At 41.0% G+C, this 19011-nt stretch overlaps 1 protein-coding gene across 4 annotated transcripts in view; it reads right to left on the bottom strand.

The window, feature by feature from the left end:
• Positions 1-19011, bottom strand: part of PTPRO (protein tyrosine phosphatase receptor type O) — a 229480-nt gene that overhangs the window by 10595 nt on the left and 199874 nt on the right. For all 4 annotated transcript variants that reach the window (XM_067695776.1, XM_067695774.1, XM_067695777.1 and 1 more), the window contains 6 exons: positions 18582-18663; positions 8391-8481; positions 6221-6297; positions 5259-5393; positions 4907-5029; positions 68-222 (listed from right to left, as the gene is read on the bottom strand). In XM_067695776.1, the coding sequence (XP_067551877.1) occupies positions 68-222; positions 4907-5029; positions 5259-5393; positions 6221-6297; positions 8391-8481; positions 18582-18663 (663 nt within the window). The remainder of the gene's footprint in view (positions 1-67; positions 223-4906; positions 5030-5258; positions 5394-6220; positions 6298-8390; positions 8482-18581; positions 18664-19011) is intronic.

Below are 19011 nucleotides of genomic sequence, written 5' to 3'. Positions count from 1 at the left end.
ATCAGTGGTTTAATGGGGGGCAACTTCCTCCATGATTTCTAACCGACAAGGCATTTGATGAGGTTACCTGCAGTGCACGATCATGGGGCCTTTGCTCTTGGTCGCTTGCCGTCGGACCATGTGTACGAACTGCAGGATGCTTTCTGCAGCATTGGCCGTGGGCACCCCGTGATCAGGCCACGCAGTGTAGTTAAAATGCATCACATCCTGCATCTCGTCAGCCTGTAGGAGAAAAACAAGTGTTAACCTCTCAGTCCCCCGTCAGGATGGCTCAGGCCTCGGAAGCAGCTCACAAGCGACGGTAAAGCCACATTTCACTCCTGGTCAGTAGATCTCCCTTTCCAGCTCTCAGCATTGTGTCTGGCACAAAGCAGGCCCTGAAAAAAAAATACTAATTGTATAAAGCTTCAGATAGTAGGATAAATAGGCTAATCTATGCCTCTGTAGCGATAAGAGCTCAAGCAGATCAGGGTTTGCATCCCGGCTCTGCCATTTAGAAGTTACATCAGCTCTGGGCGATGAATTAAATACTGAAAGATTCTGTTGGTGACCCGCTTGGGTCCACTGGGCCAGGCTGTTGCACCCCCTTTCCCTGATGCTGCTAATAGCATCTAGCTGCACCCCACTCTTCACAGGCGTCTCCCACTGAAGGGAGCTACCTTGCTGGGAAGTGCCTAAGAGATGGCGTTCTCAGGCTGAGGGCAGCCTGCAGCTAATGAGTGATCGATACTGGGGCACAAAAAGTCAAGATGGGACAACTCTCCTGTCCTATCCTGCTTCCTTTGTTCCTGGACAGATTTTACCCAACATTACACTTTCAAAAAATCCCCTATATAACAATCCGTGTCTTGGGATCGGATGCTAGGGGAAGACGAAGACAAACTCGCTGAATACCAGTGTTCTCTCATTCGAAAATGGTCTCATGATATCTTTAACAAGGGTTGTTGCGGAGACTAAGTGTGATTGTGTTTGTGAAGGGTGGTATCTGTTAGATATCCTCATCACTACTACAGCATAATTACTACCACTTGGCTGTCATCCAGCTCAGTGCATTTCAATGGGTGGTTCTGGGAATCCCAGTAAATGGGTATGTTTTGTATATTTTCCCATTCATATGAACCCGTGTACCAAATATATTGTTGTTCCCTCTGACCTGCGTAAATATCAGCTAGGATGTGCGTCCTCCAAGATTTACTTCTTTAAGTCCCTACTAATTGATAAGCATAAAGTTTTGCTATCAACTATCAGAAATATTCCAAATCCAAGCCTCACAAAGATCTAATGCATCCCTCACCCCTCAAATTTGCTAAGACCCTAGAATCCACTCAGGAGATAGAATACTATATCATACTTTGGAAGAATTTGGTCTGGCTATGAGTTTGGAGTTAAAGTTTAGGTTTTCAGGTATTAGAGAGAAATGAATTTCAAAGTGTCACTGGTCTTGGGTGAGGTCGAAATTAGAAATATAAATAAATGTATAAATACAAATATAATAATATTTGTATAAATATAAATGTCAGCACTTCAACTAGACCCACTGTCTCCTTGGCCTAAGGCCACATGTCCCCAGCCATACGCAATGTCTCTCTCTATGAGCGAGTTCAAGGGCTTTGTCTTCGACACGTGGAACATGAAATCTACAAAGATGCTGGCCAACCTCACTGCTGTCCTCAGGAAGTATGGCAAGAAAGTAACTCAAGCATAATAAATTGTGCAGAATGAATGAATTACTCAACACCCGGAGGATTTAAGGATACTCTATCCCCAGATAACTTTGGTTGCCCAGAAAAATCACGAAAATGCTCGCTCTTTCCAAATGAGGATCACAGGCTGAGCACAAGACTCATACATTGTAGGATATGTGTGTTTTGATAAAAGAAATGTTTACATATTGAAGTACGGGAAACCATTCTGGGTTATACATGAGTTAACTTGAATTTTATGCTAACCAGAATGGCCTGTTTGTGGCCTATCAAACATACATTGTACACTTGCTTTAATTATTAAAGAAAAGGGCGCATTGGCCGGAAGTAAAGAATGTCCATGTTGAGAATAAAGATAAATGCCCCTCTTCCTGGGATGCCCATGCTGGTCCTCCTTCCGTGGTAAGAATCCCTTCCCAGGTGTCAAAGCCATACTGGCTTGCTGTGTGTGTGCTGATCTGGGTTTTCTTTGAAATCTTGAAGGAATGTATCCCTGACTTGTTTAATATTCTTTGTTCTGACAAGATAGAAAACTGTGCTGAAAATCATACTTCTCTAGGGCAGTTCTTGAGAGTTACCTGAGAGGCTGTCTTCAAGGCTATAGTCCTCAGTTTGGTTCAAATAAATATTCCTATTGTAGATTGTTTACTGGTTATTTTCATTGACAGAATATATACATATACACGCATACATACATATATATACCTATATATATAACTATATTAGAATACATATATTCTAAAATGTATCTGAAAATGTATCCAGCTAAAATATGCAAGGTGGTTCAAAAATAAGAAGGCTTTAAATTGTGATTAGTCTCTCTGCAGCTGCAGGGCAGAGGTCTTGTATCAGATGGGTGATTCCTGTCAGCTGAATAGCGAGGCACAAGTAATGGGAACAAACAGGTTTTTCCTGGTTTTTAGTCTCCAGTTCTTACTCATTTCATGCCAAGTTTCAAGTACTGGAAAGTGACAAATTTTGCGTTATAGTCATTTTCCTCCTTTCCTATTAAATGAGAAAACCCTGCTGGTTACATCTTACTTAACCATTCCAACATTTCTCATACTCTGATTTCCTCACTTGTGTAATTTTATCTGGTTGTACTCTGAAAATTTCCACATATCAACATGGAGGGAATAAAGAAGTATATAAGCAAAAAATGAAAAAAATAGAAAAAGGTATTCATCGGCACAGCACAATGTTCTTTGGTAATTTAACCTTCATTGCAGGAGCTTAAAATTTAGATTCAACTTGTTTATGGCCAAAAGGGGGCGCTCTGGGATCAGATGCTTGCAACTACTGTATAAAAACCAGAAACGTCTACTATTCAGCGTTTTTATTCCTATGTTTCAAGCCCTTCACGTGGTTGTCATTGAAAAGTTATTATTTAAGACCAAGGACAAGGACATAGTATTGATCACACAGTGATCGATGTCACTTCTCCCAGTCAAGGGAACAGACCTTATTTTTGCTTTGCAACTTTTTTCTCCCAGATGCAAAACCTAGGGAAAGATTTACTCTGTATTTGTATAGCAGTTTATACCGGCTTCCTGGGTAAAATATCCAAGAAAGAAAGGAGAGTTCACATGGAATTGAGATTGTCAAACATTTTCTCTGATGGCTAAGTCTGTTGATGTTTTCTAAGTGATTTATTATTTTTGAAAACATTCATTCATTCACTGATTTATTAATGCCATGAAGACTTATTAAGTGGCTAAGGGTTAGGATTACAAGGATTATTAAAACAGGATACTTGAGTCCATTACAGTACATGGGGTGGGGGGAGATGGGAAGGCAGACATGAAATGAGAGAATTATAACCATGTATGGTGCACAGTGATGGAGTGATATATATGAAACTAGAGCAGGAGAGGAAAGGGAGAAAGGTCTTTTGAGACTAGGGAAGGCTTGATAAAGGAGCTAACACTTGAGCTGAAATTCTGAGTAGGAGTGTGCTTGAGGAACAGGAGGAGATGGGCATTTCAGAGAGGTGGAACAGCCTGGAGCAGTCTGTTAACAGTTACACTGGGATTTGCCTAAATTCTCAATGTAGCAAAAGCCATTGTTAACTAGTAGTGGTTAAGAAGTGATTTGCTTCTTGTAAATATCAATAAATGGCGAGTTAATGAGTGCTTGGGTTGCACTGATAATGAACGATCCTTGTTTCCATTGCCTATGTTAAGGTCATCAAGCATTTTCTGTAAAGGGCAGATAGTAAATATTTTAGATTTTGTGGATCATACAGTCTCTGTGGCAACTATTCAAGCTTGATGTAGCATAGAAAGAGTCATAGGAAATCAGTAAACAAATCTGTGGCTATGTTTCAATAAAATGCTATTTATGGGCATTGAAATTGGAATTTTTTAATGTCCATATAATATTTCATGTGAAATATTATTCTTCTTTTAATTTTTTCCAGCTTTTACAAAGGTAAAATTCATTCTTAGCTCATGGACTTCACGAAGCAGGGTCTTTTGTTCATCCTCTGATCTACACTGTGAGAAAATGTTGTTTCTAAGCAGAGAAGCACATTTTAATGAGGACTTTAGTATTAAGTTTGTCCTCAACAGAGACCATGTTTAGGGGAGAATACTAGTAAAACTTAGCCTGCCTGTCAGCAGAGATGTAGCAGTCCTTACAGGAAAAAATAGACTTTTCTGACATTCTAACAATCAGAATTCAATAGCATTTCAAAAGAGCTAGGAAACCATGATTACTAAGGTCCAGAAGTAGCTTAGAGATAATAAAAACCAAACTACAAAAAAGTAAGGGACAAAGCCCAACAAAGCGAAATAAAACCCAAACCACTACATCTAAAACTAAATTTTAATTTATAATGCAGGTGCTTGTATATCCTAAATATACCCATATATGGTTAATGTAAGTATGACAACACTTCTCTCCTCAGCCACGCCTGGTGAGCAGTGGGTCACCGTGTCTTCTATGACCCTGGCTGAAATCTGAGATGGAACGGTGTAGCCTTCTGATTCCATCTCCTCGGGCTCTCCAGGATAAGTATTTAATCCACACCATTCTCGAGGAGTTAGGAAACAAGCACATTACACTTGGGATTTTCCTCTTGGAGGAAGCCATGTTGACAAGTCTGAGGTGCTCATGGTCTCCCATGAAGGGGGATTGGTCTCCTGACCCTGGGGCTTCCCTCAGCATGGGAACAGCTCCGGAACCCACACTCTGTGACTTACATAGTTGATCCGGAAGTGTCTACAGGCCCAGGCATCCTGCCCTTCTTCTGAGATCATCTCCACTGTGATGTCTCCATAAGCTATGGGTTCTTCCGTGAATGGCCAGTAATGGTCACATTTCACCTGAGGGGACAATAGCACAACCTTTTAAAACAAACAGGCTAGGGAGGAAATAGTCTGTACTCATTTAGGGAAAGCGAATGACTTGCCTCTGAAGCATTGTATAGGATTATTGTGAGGATGAAGAATGAAGCAAGTGGAATGGTTTCCAATAGACAGTAGGCATTTAATCCATGGCAGTGGCTGGTACAGGCTTCGCTGCTAAGTGGGGCTGACCCCACTAGGCACTTACCCGCCTTTTCTCATTACACTGAGTGAGCATGACAATAATCTGAGACTTCTGTTGTAGGACCATCTTCCAAAAGTCATTTCTGGTTTCAGGCAGAGGCCCCTGTGTGGCAACATACTCCTGGGGTGAGTTGTATCCCTGGAAGGTAAGTGACAAAGTTGTCACCTAAGGAGCTACAGTCAACACCAAATGCCGTTTCACACAAATGAGAAAAAACTGAAAATTTACTGGGATTAAAATGGCAAGGGATCATGCATGTATGAAATGTTTTCTCCTTTTTTCATCAAGGAGGCAGTCATAGTAGCTGACTGTATAAATCCATACGATTGGACACATTCTGGGGAGGGGGGAGCCTAGAAATCACACCCACACGTCTTTACAATAACAACCACTGTCTTTACAGATACATTTTAAAAGCACAGGTGCTCAGGTGGAGCCCTTTGAGTTTGGTTGCTGACACTGACATTTAAGCACAAGAAAGATGATCTTTAGTATAATGATCTACTTTCAATTTCACTAATCTTTTTCAGAGAAATTTGTATATTACTAGTCTCTGGGCTTCTTTTTTTCCCTATTCTTTTTTTTTTTTTTTTCGGTACGTGGGCCTCTCACTGCTGTGGCCTCTCCCGTTGCGGAGCACAGGCTCCGGACGCGCAGGCTCAGCGGCCATGGCTCACGGGCCCAGCCGCTCCGCGGCATGTGGGATCTTCCCGGCCGGGGCACGAACCCGCGTCCCCTGCATCGGCAGGCGGACTCTCAACCACTGCGCCACCAGGGAAGCCCTTTTTCCCTATTCTTTATTCTAAAATGGAATAATGGAAACTGTTCTTTAGAGTTGGAGTGCTTAGTGGAGAATGGCTCTCTATTGAACTGTTTGACACATCCCTGAAACCCTAATAGTCTTCCTCTGGCTGGGTTAGAATTTGGATGCCTGATTTTTAAAATTTTTAATTTTGATTACTTACAGGAATGTAGTTGGCATTGATGTAGTCTGCACCTTCCTCGTCATTCATGGAGATTAATCTCACTCGGCTAAAGTCATCTGTAAAGCATAAGGAGAAAAATATTAAAGTCAGAGTGGAAGGGTGCAGCCACTATGAAGAACAGTATGGAGGTTCCTTAAGAACTGAAAATAGAGTTACCATATGGTCCTGCAATCCCATTCCTGGGCATATATCCAGAAAAATGAAAACTCTAATTCAAAAAGATACACGCACCCCAATGTTCACGGCAGCACTATTTACAGTAGCCAAGACATGGAAGCAACCTAAGTGTCCATCAACATAAGAATGGATAAAGAAGATGTGGTATATGTACACAATGGAATATCACTCAGCCATAAAAAAGAATGAAATAATGCCATTTGTAGTAACACGGATGGACCCAGAGATTATTTTACTAAGTGAAGTAAGTCAGACAAAGACAAATATCATGTGATATCACTTATATGTAGAATCTAAAAAAAAAAAAAGATACAAATGAACTTGTTTACAAAACAGAAACAGACTCACAAAAAGAAAACAAACTTATGGTTACCAAAGGGGAAATGGGTGGGGAGGGATAAATTAGGAGTTCGGGATTAACAGATATAAAACAAAACAAATGAACCAGAAAAAAAAAAAATCAGAGCGGAAGGAAGACTTGTCAGGACAATTCTGTACCCAATAGCTGTACTCAGTGCCAAGTCAAATCGGTCAGTGATAGGCTAGGTAGATAAAATTTATTTTAGCTCAATATTTTAGCCTATCTCAATCTTAGCTTCTGGTTTAAATAAATATATAAACATCTCCCCACCAATATTTCCTCCCCTCAGCCCTCCTGTCCTTGAAAGAGTGGTCTCCAGGTTTTTGGGGGATCGTGGAGAATATGTACAGGAACTTAAATATTTGGTAGGTTGCGTGGAAGGCCATAGAATGTAGCCTAAACACAAGATTTCCATTTCACTCAGGGACATCCAGAGAATTCACTACTTTGGGGAAGCCTTGAGAAGAGAAGATGGAGTTGATGGTCTTTTTGTAAACGGACTTCACATGAAAAAAGTAAATCCTGAAATGTGTATGTAATGATAATACTATTTAATTTTGTCAAGAACCTTTTTAAAGGAGGGAGTTCTTTTTCTAGAGCTTTGCACTTTTCCCTTCTTTCCCAGCTCCCCCTAGAGTGTAGCAGAGAGGAAAGTTAAATCTATATTGGAAGGTATTTTAATTGTCCTGTAAGTACTTTATATTACTTTTTCTTTGTTGCTTTTTTAAAAAAAAATGTATTGGAGTATAGTTGATTTACAGTGTTGTGTTAGTTTCTGCTGTACAGCAAAGTGAACCAGTTATACATATACATATATTCACTCTTTTTTTTTAGATTCTTTTCCCATATAGGCCATTACAGAGTACTGAGTAGAGTTCCCTGTGCTATACCATAGGTCCCTATTAGTTATCTATTTTATATATAGTAGCGTGTATATGTCAGTCTCAATCTCCCAATTTATCCCTCCCCCTCTTATCCCTTGGTAACCACAAGTTTGTTTTCTACATCTGTGACTCTATTTCTGTTTTGTAAATAAGTTCATTTGTACCCTATTTTTTAGATTCCACATGTAAGTGATATCATATGATATTTGTCTTTCTGTGTCTGACTTACTTCACTCAGTATGACAAGTTCTAGGTCCATTCGTGTCACTGCAAATGGCATTATTTTGTTCTTTGAATGTTGCTTTTATTACAAGATGCTAAGGAATGGCAGAATTTGCCAGAAGTAAGAGGAGAGGTTTTTTTCACACCTTGCCTCCCTTTCCATTTGCCTCCTTCCATTGTCAATGAATTGACTGAAAATAGATTATGAGCACAGATTATCTTGCCCCTAATTTGGCGAATACTTTTTGATCTCCAAAAAGCCAAATGGTCGGTCTTTTCTGTTCAGATACAATTTATTTAAAAGCATAATTAATAAATTTTCCTCCATATGACAGGATCTAATGACATCAAACACCAATGTGATCAATGCAATCACAGAGATGGCTTTGAAGATAACAGACCGTTACTGGGTCTGGCCAGAGGTCCCTGAAACTGATTACTCTTCAGTAACAGCCCTTCAGCCTTTGGAAGACATGAGTAGGATCGGCATTATTGACAATCTTACATGGTAGGATGTTTGTGTAGCGATTTTTACATCGGTTCAGTGGAAGGTCTGCAGCGAAGTGTGGAATATCCAGTCCAATCAACTTCAACTCCTGTAAATGACAGAGAATAGATTTGAGATTCCCATACATGGTATGGATTGCATTCTTGTTCACATCGGTTTATTGCTCATACTGGATTATTCTTCACTTCCTGCCTCTAATAGAATGATCACAATTATCACACCCCCTTTGCTTTACGCTGTCACAGTGGCTCCCTTTTGGGGCAGAGCGTACTTCTCCATCCTACTGTTGCCACCTTGCTTTTGGCCAGTGACGTTGGGTAGAACTCACGTCCAATCAGAAGCTTTAAATGTGTTTGCTCAGCCTGGTTTGCTCTCTTGTGCTTCTGCCGTCTGCTTGCAAAGAACATGCCCAGGAAAGCTACTGGTCCCAGAATGAGAAGACACATGGAACAGACCTGACTCTGACCCACAGCCTGAAGTAGAATGATCTCCTCTGTCCCACAGAGCCACAAGTGAGAAAAATAAGTGTTGTAGGTCACTGAGGTTTTGAGGTCGTTTCCTATATAGCATTATTGCAGTAATAGCTGACTGATGTAATACATGAAGACCTTGGATAGCTAAGTGATCACTTGGAGAAGGTAAGAATTATGTGCAGTACACTCAGGAGTATGGAGAATTTGAAAACAGAAGTAGGTTTCAGATTTTTGGAGGTACAAGGTAACTGAAATGTATGCAGTTTGCATAAATATTTCCTATTCTATGAGGAATTGTAGGTATTTCTCCTGAAGGCGATGAGCTTTTGAGAAGGTAGAAAAGGAGAGAGTGAGGAACAAGAAGTAGGGCACATTCTCCACGTTACAAGATATAGGATTGACAGTCACTAAAATCTGGTAATAAACCCCCAAAATAAGGATGACGCAGTAGTGGGTAGGCAAACCCTTCCATGAAAATAGGAACATCCAAGTATCTGTTTGTGTGTATCATTACTCATAAATTCTATTATCAGAAGGTGCACCGATAAAGCAATTTTTATATAAACAGACAACAAAGATACTTCAGAAAATCTATGTTACTGGAAAAGGGGGTTTCTAAGCTTCTATGACATGTGTCTGATAGGAAATAGGGGTTGGAGTCAAGCCACCTGGATTTCTCCGGGGGCATCAATTATTCTGTGGTCTACGTAAATGGTGCTCCCTGGAATTGTGCAGCGCATGACCAATGCAGCAAATCCCATACAAATCCGAGGGCAATATTAGTAAACGGTCTGTCTAACCATCTAGGAATGGGGTTACATATATAGTATGCATTTTTCTGTAAGACTATTAAGTGAACAAGTAGAGACACCACTTGCTGGAAATTTAATTTACGTGTATGGGATGCTATTCTTCATGATTCCTCCCAATTATTACCTTAAAGAATCATAAGCTGGAGGAATACTTCTCTGGGGGAAGAATTTTGGAAAGTCTTTGAAAGAGTTTTGAAGGGAGTTGGAAACATTTGATGATGTTTTGAGAGATTGAGCAGGGAATTTTTTTGGTGTGTGTGCGTTCAGTGTCTTGATTCAAGTGCCCGTGCAAAGCAAATGTTGTAGACACCCAGTTCTTGGGATGTCTGCTACGTCCACATAGAAGTTCTTTGGTAGTTTAGCGTGTGTGTGTTTAATGGCATTGGAATGCAAGCTGCAGTCAACATGGATGAACTGATCTAATTGTCCAGATTTCTCTCTTCCTTTGATTTCTCATCACTGTTGGCTATCCAAGCTCACAAAATTGCGAGCTCTTGGCCCAAGTCGAAGTCAATCTTAAGAGAGGCATGGACATATATACACTACCAAACGTAAGGTAGTAGTGGGAAGCAGCCGCATAGCACAGGGATATCAGCTCGGTGCTTTGTGACCACCTAGAGGGGTGGGATAAGGAGGGTGGGAGGGAGAGAGATGCAAGAGGGAAGAGATATGGGAACATATGTATATGTATAACTGAGTCACTTTGTTATAAACAGAAACTAACACACCACTGTAAAGCAATTATACCCCAATAAAGATGTTAAAAAAAAAAAAAGACCAACTATGCTGACTTTGATCTTCAGTTTACAAATTTAGAAGTTTTTTTTCATCTCGGGCAAAACCCTTGCTTGCCAAATGCCCTTAAACAGAAGCTTGTCATTTTTCCTTTATAACTGTTTTTTCCATTTTAAAGGGTTGTCAAAGACTGATTATATTATTCTTATAAGAAACAAAATTTATTTTTAGCAAACTTCAACCAAATCAGTGTTATTTTTAGGTTAGCTCCTCTTGGCAGCTATAAGTGTACTTAAATGATGCTTCCATTGCTTAAAATATTTTGGAAATCTACCTCCTTCGGGGAGTGTCTTTATAGATAGTTTGTCAAAACATCTGGCTTATTTTGGTGGACCGCTTATAAACTGCAGGGTCTTGAAAAAGTATCTCAACTCTCGTTAACATCAGTTTAATTATCTGTAAGATAAGGCTAATAATTTTTCCATACCTCACTGGTATATAGTGACTATCAAATGGAATGATTAAACTCAATAAATATTAATGCAGCACTATTGATCGTGATTGTGAAATGCTTCCATTATGATTCTTTGTTTGTTTAGCTTTGCCTGACTCCATAATTTCTCCCTCCTTTGCCATTTGTGCTAACTGAACAACTCTCCCCCAGTAAAGCCCCACTTTGAGGACAGACGGATAAGCCACAGGAAAAGCCCTCCGGTACCAAAAGAAACTGTGGAAACAGATTGAGGCTGAGAGCTGGAGCACATATGGAAGCTGACTAACTGATAGGACTTTAATTGTGTGTTGCCTCCCTGCTGTAAATGCCCTAAGTTGCTAAGAGTGACTTAATTGGCTGAATACTGTAAATGTAAATTGCCAAAGTTAAATTGTAGCAAAGCAGGAATGGCACGTATACACAAAATGCCTTGCAATCTTTTGTAATTCAGCCTGTCACTAAGTGGAAAATCAAATACTAAGTTTCCAGCCCAGTAGCTTTGCAGTTATTTTTTTTCCAACCACATGGAAACTCCAGAGGCTTCAGTCTTCATGAAGGCGAAGTATGAGGTGATGGCCTGAAACCAACGTAAGTCATTTTTGAATTTTGTTTTGCCAGTTTTTTTTCTAATATAACTTATCATTGTGGGGTTTTTTCTAGGTTACATAGTCATCCATAGTGTTGAATGATGATCCCTCCAAAGATATGTCCATGTCGGAACCCCCAGAACCTGTGAATGTGATCTTATTAGGAAAAAAGAGTCTTTGCAGGTGTAATTAAGAATCATAAGATCATCCTGTATTATCTGGGTGGCCTCTAAGTCTAATGACAAGTGTCCTTATAAACGAGAGAAGAGGAGAAGCCATATGAGGATGAGGCATTGATTAGAGCTGCACAGCTATAAGCCAAAGACGCCCAGGGCCACCAGAGAGGCAAAGAAGGATTCTCCCCTAGAGCCTTCAAAGGGGGAACATGGCCTTGCGAACGCTTTAATTTTGGACATCTGGCCTCTAGAATTGTGCGAGAGTACAATTCTGTTGTTTTAAGTCACCAAGATTATGGTAATTTGTTGTGGCAGTGCCCTAGGAAACCGATACAGTCACTGAAGCCAATGGCAGTACGTGTTGTGTTGGCTGTGTCTGAAGCATACGGTCTTGAAAAGTGGGGCACAAACGCACGCACTGTATGCCTGGGTTGCCATAGCAACATACCTTAGGCTGGGTGGATGAAACAGAAATTTATTCCTCATAGTTCTGGAAGCTAGGACATCCAAGAATCAGGTACTGGCAAGGTAGGTTTCATTATGAGGCTTCTCTTGGTTTGTAGATGGCCACCGTATTACTGTGTGCTCAGATGATCTCTTCTTTGTGTGTACGTGGTGGGGTTGGGGAGAAGAGAAAGCAAGGTCTCTAGTGTCTTTTCTTATAAGGGCACTAATTTCATCATGAGGGCCCTATCCTCATGACCTCATCTAACCCTAACCACTTCCCAAAGACCCCATCTCCAATTATACCATCACACTGGGGCTTGGACTTCAACATATGAATTTGGGAAGGTGGGGTATACCTTCATTCCGTAACATGTACCACATCTTCTCGGAAGAGCACAAGCTGTATTCTGGCTTTAGAGTCTGTAACAATGTCAACAGGTGATAAGCATTTGTTGTTTACTTTCGGATGAGGTTGGACATTAGAATCAGATGAGGTAGATGACTAGACTACAGGACAAGTCAGGAGAAACAATGTGACCTGTGTTGTGGCCAGTGAAAGGTCCAATGGGATAGGACAATGGCTGGTTACTTTTCAGGTAAACACAAAGGGAGAAGAAAGGATTTAGAGCAAGGTATTTAGTGATGTTCTGTATTAGTTCCCTAGGGCTGTCATGACAAAGTGCCACAAACTGGGTGGCTTAACACAGGGGTCCCCAACCCCTGGGCCACGGACCGGTACCAGACCACGGCCTGCTAGGAACCGGGCCGCACAGCAGGAAGTGAGCGGCGGGCCAGCGAGCGAGCAAAGCTTCATCTGCCGCTCCCCGTCGCTCCCATTACTGCCTGAACCATCCCCACCCCCACTCCCACCCCCAGGCCGTGGAAAAATTGTCTTCCACGAAACTGGTCCCTGGTGCCAAAAAGGTTGGGGACTGCTGGCTTAACAGGAATTTATCATCTTATAATAATGAAGGCTTGAAATCCGAAATCAAGGTGTCAGCAGGGACATATGCCCTCTGTAACCTACAGGGGCACACCTCTTCCTAGCTTCTGATGGTTTGTTGGCAATCTTTGGTTTTCCTTCACTTGCAGGTGCATGACTCCAATCTCTGCCTTTGTCATCACATGGGATTTTCTCTCTTTGTCTCTGTGTCTTCACGTGGCTATCTTTTCATAAGACCCTAGACATATTGGATTAAGAGCCCACCCAACTCCAGGATGACCTCATCTTAATTACATCTGCAATGTCTCTATTTCCAAATAAGTTCACATTCTGGGGAACTACGCAATTAGGGCTCCGACACCTATAACAGGTACTCTGAAGGAAGAATGGGAAACTTGGACACCTGATGTAATACTGGGTAAGAAGGATGTCAACCTCAGGACCGTCTAGCAATAGCTAGTAGGGCCCTGGGCTCCAGGATGGGTAACGTTCCAATCACTAGACAAATTACTAGTACAGGCACTTGGAAACAGAGACCAAACCTTAGGCAATGAGGAATGAGAGCAGAGGAAACTCAGGTCTGGGAAAAAAGTAAGACCCCTTCTGTAAGAACTGCTGTAGAGCGTATGAGTTGACTTATTTCAGCAATGCTGCAGGTAGATCTCCAGGGAACTGGACTGAAACGCAAATAAAAACAGCTACAGTGACTTCCCTAGTGGTGCAGTGTTAAGAATCTGCCTGCCAATGCAGGGGACACAGGTTCGATCCCTGGTCTGGGAAGATCCCGCATGCCACGGGACAGCTAAGCCCGTGAGCCACAACTCCTGAGCCCACATGCCACAACTACTGAAGCCCTCATGCCTAGAACCCATGTTCCACAACAAAAGAAGGCACTGCAATGAGAAGCCCACGCACTGCAGCGAAGAGTAACCCCCGCTCCCCGCAACTAGGGAAAGCCCGTGCACAGCAATGAAGACCTAACGCAGCCAAGAAAAGAATAAATAAATAAATAGTTAAGGTTTAAAATAAAAATAAAAACAGCTACAAATGGGAGCTACTACCAGAAATCAAAGATCATCTCCTATGAACTATGTGGCAAGTGATATAGTTTTGTTCTAACCTATGCAGCCACATCTCCAAACAAAGGTAGTGAGGGCTTTCCTAGCATCCTGATCAAACACAAAGTACAGAAATTAATGGCAAAATTAACGATATGTGCTATGTCTTATGGGATCTGAGATTCCAAGCTCTAAATTCTGGCTTTTTGAAACGTTCTCAACATGAGACAATAGAAATGAGAAATTGAATCTAATCCCCGAGTCCCAAACCTCCTTAAGAAAAGATGTATATTTTCATCAGAAGGATAATCAATCTTTCCAACAGATCTGAAATCAGATACAGAGTGAAAAAGGAATTTATTCAGTGAATGCAAATTAGCAACTCGTGGAGCTTCATGTATGACTGGTACTGGTAATACATGTAAATCCAGACAGTTTCAATTTGCATGATGTTTATAAATGACATAATGTCTCAATATGAGTGTGATCTTTCCATGTCAGTGTCAACATGAATACAGGTATTAAGCATTAATAGAAACAGAACAAATAACTATCCGATACTGAATTTAGCTAGCCCAATTGATTCAGCCATCTCTATACCCTCTTGGGGTCCCATTAGAGCAAGAAACATTTTTTTTTTCTTAAGCCTCCATTAATTATCAAGTTCAGGAAAATTTGAGGGCTGCCACGTGAAAGGTTTGACATTCACCCTGAAGTCAGGTATGAAAGCACAATGGGTCTTTGAAAATAGATGGGGTTACTCTGACACTGAACCTGAGGATGTGCGGTTGGGTGGAGTTGGAGGTTGGCAATTCCTGGGAGGCTGTCAAATGAAAAAGGAAGTGAGTCAGACCACTAGGTCACTGCTTAAGCAAATGTTAGTCCAAAACCTACAGTCTGAGCCTGTGATTTAAAACAGACTTCTGGAGAGTAATTTGTATTTTCTCACCAGAGCAGAGATACAACATCAGGATTGGCACCAAATAAATTACATATTTGACCAATGATGTTCTAAGAACAAAGGGATATGAAAAAATATCCTTAAAATAAACAAAAATTACTAAACATGTCTTCAGGTCATGGAGTGATGGCTGATTTCATGAGTCAACTTGGCTACTCATAGCGCCAAGTTGCTTGGTCAAACATCAGTCTAGATGTTGGATGAAGGTATTTTTTTAGCTGTAATTAACATTTAAACCAGTAGACTTGAGAAAGCAGATTACCTTCCATAATGTGAGTGGACCTCATCACTCAGTTGAAGGCCTTAAAAGACTGAGGTCTCCTGAGGAGGAAGGAATTCTACTTCCAGATTGCCTTTGGACTTGAGTGGCAACATCAGCTCGTCCCTGGGTACCCTATAGATTTCAGACTTGCCAGCTGCCACAGCTGTGTGAGCCAATTCCTTCAAATAAATCTCTCCATCTATCTATCTATCTATCTATCTATCTATCTATCAGCTTCTATCTTCTATTGTATTATCATATATAGGATCTTCATATTATAAAATATAATTATATAATAATCATATAATATAATTATATAATGATATAATTAACATATATTATATATGTGTATATATATGTATAAATGTGTGTGTGTGTGTGTGTATATATATATATATATATATATATAAAATGTATATGTCTCCTAACGGTTCTGTTTCTCTAGAGAACCCTGACTAATATGTAAGAATTATAAATGTAACCTTGTCCCCAATTTAGTCCAGTGTCTCTCCATGGAATACCACTGGCTTGGGACAATTCTTTATTGTGTGAGACTGTCCCACTCATTGCAGAACACTTAACATTGCTGTCCCTTTCCCTGTTAAATACTACTCCCAAGCCATTAGGATGACCACACACCCCCAAACTCCCCCTAGGGCACTGCCTGGTACAGGTCTAGCTGAGAACCACTTTGTGTTCAACTTACCCATTCTAGAGATGAAGAAACTGAGGTGATGAGAAACTGATTTTTTCCTATATTAATTAGTGGCAAAGCAGTAGTGAGGATCCAGGTTTTTGGACTCTCAGTTTGGTACATTCCTATCTGCGTTATAAATCCTATGAAATAAGCTTGCATGTGTTCATTTATACCTTGAATATATAGAAGCCCTCAGCATATTGTAAACTGAATATTTAGTCATAAAATTGACCATTCAACTTTTCACATTTTTGAAGCAGCTGAAGCTCAGATCTAATCACTTATTGCGTGGTCCTCTCTTTGGGTATAATGCTCTTGGTTTCTGGTTTATCCACATGGTACCAATAAGAACTGTCCTTTTCTTCCGTAATTCTGCCCTCCCAGGCTGCAGACAGTGTGAGCAGACATCATTAGCCATGCCAGCCAATCAGAATCCTCCCCTGTTATTTTTTAAACTACAAACAAGAAAGACAGTCAAGGACTCCCTTTGGCAGCCATAGGTGTGATACTCCGAGGCTGATTGCGGTCGCATTTTCCACTATGAGAAAGAGGTTGGTTTGCAGCCAAAGAAAGTGAGGCCAAGACAAAGAGAGAAGTAGAAATGAGAAATAAAAAGAGGGGGTCTCTTCAGGTGTGTGGCCCCTGATTCCAGCCATTCCTGAGACTGAGCTGCTTCCCTGCTCTCCTCCTGGTTTAGCTATTCAACCTTTCCTTTGCTTATATGAGATACCTTAGTTATCCTTTGAACAAACTCCCTTCTTCTTTGGTCTAAACTAGTTTGAATTGTATTTCTGTCATTCACAACTGAAAAAAATATTTTCTTTTTACCAGAAAACGATTCACTGAATTTCTTTTTATAATGATGCAATTCAGAAGCACAGTAATAGTTACACTGGGGTTTGATGACATGAACTGGGGGTACTCTTAATCCTTCCAGGAGAGGCAGTGATCCTGGCTGTTCCACCAAGGTCATATCATCTGGTAGGAATTAAGAGACTGTGGCTGGGCTTCCCTGGTAGCGCAGTGGTTGAGAGTCCGCCTGCTGATGCAGGGGACACAGGTTCGTGCCCCGGTCCGGGAAGATCCCACGTGCCGTGGAGCGGCTGGGCCCGTGAGCCATGGCCGCTGAGCCTGCGCGTCCGGAGCCTGTGCTCCGCAACGGGAAAGGCCACAGCAGTGAGAGGCCCGCGTACCGCAAAAAAAAAAAAAAAAAAAAGGTAAAAAATAGAAGGTGTAACTACAATATAATTTTTATCAGAATTATCTAGATATTTATTTTCTTCTGAGTTTGGGCTTATGTTTTCTTATAAAAAGCGTCCTCCTTTCGTTGGTATACTCTTCTGAAATGCCATCCTCACCATAGATCTCCATTTCAAATTGAGTTTCTGTTCTTCGAGCTATAGCATTTGGTGTAGCATTTATAACTTCTCATGCACCTGCGTACAATGGATGACTGAGCCAGGCTTTATGTGGCATTTCTCATGACACAGGTGATAGTTTGGGGGCTTTGCATTTGATAATGTATAAGATCCTTCTCATCCTTAAATGCCCTGTTAGAATGGATATCCGTACCAGGATTCCTGCTGATTCTTGCAGAACAAAGCTGTCCTTGGCTGATGTGAGGAAAGAAGAAATGAATATGGATAATGAGGAGAGAGCAGCTACATTCTACCACCTGGTGTCTCACAGGAAAAGCAGCTAAGCGGCTTTAAAAAAAAATGACATAATTTAGAAAAGTCACTTTATCTTTCCCTTCTCCCTGGTCTCCTTGAGCCTTGCTGGAAGCCTGAAGAATGGGAAGCTATCCAGACTGTGTTCTGAGCTGTGAAATGTGTGGGAAGAAAACCTGAGGACCAGTTATATCCCTCACACTACTGAGATCCTAGACCCTTTTCCATCTACTCTGACACATGTTCTCGGAATCAAAGAAATATGTGTGCTTCAGAAAAAGATGTTGCCAATTTTATTCCTCTTTTACCCAAAGCATGTGTAATTCTCTTTCTCCAGTTTCTCCGAGAAAAGAAAACAAAACCTCACAAAGACATGTGCAGTAGAATGCCAAGAGTCCTACAGCAAAAGAGACACCAGGCTCTTATATGCTCAGGAGACAAAGGGGTCCAATTCATCCATCATCCACCCTTACTGTGTCCTAAGTGGCATGAGAAACACACTAAAAATCCCCTGAAAGAGAAATTGTTCCAGGTCTCAATCCTCAGCTTGCTTTCTCCCTGCACTTTCCATCCCCCTGGTTTTCAATGTTACCATTGAAAACTTCTCCTGTTACCATGTTTGTTCTCCCCAGCACCCCCAGTACCTGCATCTCTTCTCTTCTTTCTTTCATTCGTGCCACCCAAACCCTGACTTCCTAACTAAGGGTTGACATCCTGGCTCTGAACCAGCACATTAGGTACCCCCAAGCCCAGTTACCATCCGGTCCATTATGAACCACACCACCAGCACTGCCTAGTGAGGAGGGGAATGACACTGGTACAAGGCTGCCAATTCCCCTGCCCACAGAGGGTAGGAAAAACTTTACTCACTCACCTCAAATTGAAGAGAAAATTTATAGTCAGAGTCTTTGGCCATATCCTTGATGTAGGCGTCAAAGTCATCCAGTTGCACTGGGCTTTGTCAAATACAAAGAAAGGTATGTTTTAAAAATCCTGTTGATAGGTGTCATATAGCATTTAACACCATACTTCTCAAACATGAACAATTTTCTTGCAATTTTTCTTCTTACTTCTCAGAGGTTAGCACTGTTTGTTTTTTGGTTAAAGTTACCAGTCGCTAATATATTATAATTAAAAAGAGAGCCCTATATATTAAACTTCCTTGAGGATAGGAGAAACCTCTAGATTTTTAATTGGCTTTTACTTTAGCAGTAAAATATTACATATACACACACTCATACACTCACAGATATATGTGTTGTTTCTAGAAAACTCCAGTTTATGGAAAAAAACAAAGGATTAGT

Source organism: Pseudorca crassidens, chromosome 11 (assembly GCF_039906515.1).
Source record: "Pseudorca crassidens isolate mPseCra1 chromosome 11, mPseCra1.hap1, whole genome shotgun sequence".
NCBI classification, from domain to species: Eukaryota; Metazoa; Chordata; class Mammalia; order Artiodactyla; family Delphinidae; genus Pseudorca; species Pseudorca crassidens.
The sequence above is the reverse complement of the archived record's forward strand: the minus strand, read 5'-3'. Positions and strand labels throughout refer to the sequence as shown.